The sequence below is a fragment of the Atta cephalotes genome (genome assembly GCF_000143395.1).
Source record: "Atta cephalotes unplaced genomic scaffold scaffold01035, whole genome shotgun sequence".
In the NCBI taxonomy this organism is placed as follows: Eukaryota; Metazoa; Arthropoda; class Insecta; order Hymenoptera; family Formicidae; genus Atta; species Atta cephalotes.
Genome location: NW_012131099.1, coordinates 1 through 3,388, shown reverse-complemented (window position 1 = coordinate 3,388; position 3,388 = coordinate 1). Strand labels below are relative to the sequence as shown.

Genomic DNA, 3,388 nt, shown 5'->3' with positions numbered 1-3,388 from the left:
ACTACTACTACTACTACTACTACTACTACTCTCTCTCTCTCTCTCTCTCTCTCTCTCTCTCTCTCTCTCTCTCTCTCTCTCTCTCTCTCTCTCTCTCTCTCTCTCTCTCTCTCTCTCTTCATATAGCATAATTACCCAGCAAACGAGAATGGATTAAAATGGATTGAAATTTTTTTCTATTCGAATGCGTATTTTAAAAAGCGAGTACTTTTTTTGGATTTAATTGGATTCAATTGAATGCAATTGGATTGAAAAACTACATTTCCTATTCAAAATTTTGAATTGAATAGTATTCACAATGCACAGAAAAAAACTAATATTATTTTTATATTGAAAAGCATAGAGATATGCTCCATGCAATAAATGAATAAAAATGAATAAAAATGCATTCAGGATTGAAAAGCATTTCTTTTTTACATTCATGAATTAATATTTCTGAAAATCTGAATCCATTTTAATTTATTTCAATCTATTCTTATATGCTATGTACCTTAATATTTTTCAAATATTTTTCGTGTATCTTTCCCTAAAGGGATATCTAAATCAATGGCTAATTACGTAAGATTGGCTGTCATTGTCGCTATTATCATCGGAATCGTTCGTGGAGAGGAATCCAGTGAGCTCGAGGATATTGACAGGAACATTCTCAAATTAAATCTTCCCTACGGCAGAAGATTGGTAAATGACCGTCCTTCTAAATGGCAATTAAGAGGCGCTTAAAAATTTGCTAATATACGTGTCGCACTTATCATATTTCGAAATTATATTGAACACTTCGACAAGATGAGATACGAGAATTAATTTGCATCGATTCGAACTCGGAATGCTACTTAACTGTCGATACGCTTAGAAAAGAGAATACTATGTATAATATAATACTATTAAATAGGTTTATTAGGCGAATTTATGTACATAAGAAATGTCTTTTTCAGGATAATGAATTGGAGCTGGTCAGATTGATGTTAGTGGCACCGCGATTATGTCATCCCAAACGTAATTCCGAACTTATTAACTCGCTATTGGGTCTACCGAAAAATATGCATAATGCGGGGAAACGCAAGTAATTTCACTTGGTTGTATAAGATAATTCAAAGATATATCAGATATATGAAGATATAAAAAGATATAGAAGATATAGAAGATAAAAATACACCTCGTAAATTATCCATCAAAGAATATTAGAACGAAATATTTAAGAAAATCAAACAGGATTTATCAGTAATGTTCCTAGAAACATGGATCTTGTATAAAATAAATCAATACTAATAAATGTAAAAAGTCACATATATTCTTTCTATTTCATTACATCTTTCTGTTATATAATTTCTCTTATTATCTTTAATTCTTTTTATAATCCAGCATCGATGTCTAAAGGACATCACATAGATATCTTGATATACAATGTCATATAAATATCGGAACGTTCATGCGACATCTCTTGGACAAGAGATTGTGTGGGATCGCAAAGTGTGAACTAAATTACAAACATTAATCGTAAATATGTAATTTTTTATATTTTTATTTTATAATAAATATATCTATTATTCCTATACTAAAATAACACGTAACTCTGTATGAGAATAATTCGTAGTTGGCAGGCCTCAGATTTAATACTCTGAATCTCATTTTATAAGAGATTATTTATAAAAAGAGAGAAAGATTGTAAGGTGAATTATAATCCATTTCATGAAAAAAACTGATAGCTAAATATATTTATTACTTTATACATAAAATCATATGCCATATAAAGAACAATTATAAGCATATAAAGAACATATAAAGAACAATTATAAGCATCTCCATTTTATAAAACATATTAAAAATAAAACATTATAAACTGGAGATACTTACAATTGTTCTTTACATTTTGTGACATATGATTTTATGTATAAAATAAAAAAATTTATATATTACGCGAATATATAATCATGCACGCGCGTGTATAATAATACGTTTCTTTATGTCTAAAGAAATATATTTTGTATATTTTATATAAATATATTTAGAAAAAAATTATTATAATTCAGAATGCAAAATTGTCCCTCCCAACTAGAATTTTAAGTGGAAACCACCACCAACTGGCGGTGCTCTACCACCTTCTGTTAAGCCCATGTGAAAACCAGAATTGCTCAAATCGGCATCGTCACCGTCGCCCAATTGTTTGTATTCTCTGCCGCCGCTCGGTGGCTTCGGAGACGCGTTTGTGGTTCTAATTCCTTGTTCCGATTTGGCAGGCCACGTGGGGAACATTTGTGGATCGATTGGCAAAGGCGCTTCAGTAAAGTATCCATGATTTAGCGCATCTTCGGCGGTTACACGTTGGCGAGGATCATAGGTTAGAAATCTGAAAAAAAGAAAACAATTATTTTAATCAAACTTTTAATCAAACTTATTCAGATATTGAAGGCATTCTTCATATGGAATAACTTACTTATTCAGCAATTCGATACCTAAATCCGACAACGACAAACTAAATCTTTGTCTGAGATTATTTACAGGATAATGTGCGAATGGGATTTTTTGTACTATAGGTAACTTAGCATATCCTGGCCAAATCCTTTCGCTTGGTGTACCCAACTCTTTAAATATTTTATTTAATTGATCTATATCCGATTTTCCTGGGAACAGTGGTTCCATCCTTAGAAGCTCGGCGAAAATGCATCTGAGAAAGTATTATCATAAATATCATAGTCTATTGTTTATATAAATTCTAAAATTTTATATAACATATTGATAATGCGTTAATATTTTTTTAAGTTTTAAAATTAAATATTAAGATATTATACTTACCCTACGGACCACATATCTATAGGCGTACTATATATTCCTAGATATTCTTTGTCACACAGCAATAACTCAGGGGCTCTGTACCAAAGGGTTACAACGATCGGCGTATATTGCCTCAAAGGAGAGCCATATTCTCGAGCTAAACCAAAGTCGCCGACTTTCAAAATGCCTCTGTGACTTAATAGCAAATTGGATGTCTTTAGGTCGCGATGTAATATCCAATTATCATGTAGATGTGCGACCGCGCGCAACAATTGTTGCATAAGACATTTAACTTCTCCTATAATAGAAAAAATATCGATTTTTCCGTACGTTCGTATATTTTGTTATAAATTGAGAAGTAAAAAATTTGAGCAGTGTAAAATGTAATATGTAATTCACGAAACAGGTATTTCCATATTTACAAATCCTTAACGTTCCGTGCCATATGAGTTACTGATGACCTCTGCTGAATTTTTTGTTTGATATTTTGGTTATAAAAACAAATATAATTATAAAATAATTTCTAGCATCACATACATAAATATTTAATTATGATACATGATGCAATATTGATGTGTGTGTATATATATATATATATATATATATATATATATATATA

The 3,388-nt window shown here is 30.7% G+C and overlaps 2 protein-coding genes across 2 annotated transcripts; one reads left to right on the top strand and one right to left on the bottom strand.

Moving 5' to 3' along the window:
* Positions 1-530: 530 nt before the first annotated feature.
* Positions 531-1,286, top strand: LOC105625340 (pigment-dispersing hormone peptides-like). The gene is made up of 2 exons (XM_012206674.1): positions 531-678; positions 933-1,286. The coding sequence occupies exons 1-2, from the start codon at positions 547-549 to the stop codon at positions 1,062-1,064; spliced, it is 264 nt and encodes an 87-aa protein (XP_012062064.1). The 5' UTR covers positions 531-546; the 3' UTR covers positions 1,065-1,286.
* A 763-nt stretch (positions 1,287-2,049) lies between these two features.
* On the bottom strand, positions 2,050-3,067 carry LOC105625341 (cyclin-dependent kinase 11B-like; the record flags this gene model as incomplete). The annotated part of the gene is made up of 3 exons (XM_012206675.1): positions 2,050-2,344; positions 2,432-2,662; positions 2,791-3,067. Coding segments are annotated over 3 exons (803 nt in total), but the record flags the coding sequence as incomplete, so codon positions are not given.
* Between the last annotated feature and the right edge of the window lie 321 nt (positions 3,068-3,388).

Coding starts and splice junctions, on each gene's coding strand:
- LOC105625340 (XM_012206674.1), top strand. CDS start 547: ATGGCTAATTACGTAAGATTGGCTGTCATTGTCGCTATTATCATCGGA. Junction 679..932: donor TTCCCTACGGCAGAAGATTG/GTAAATGACCGT, acceptor TGTCTTTTTCAG/GATAATGAATTGGAGCTGGT.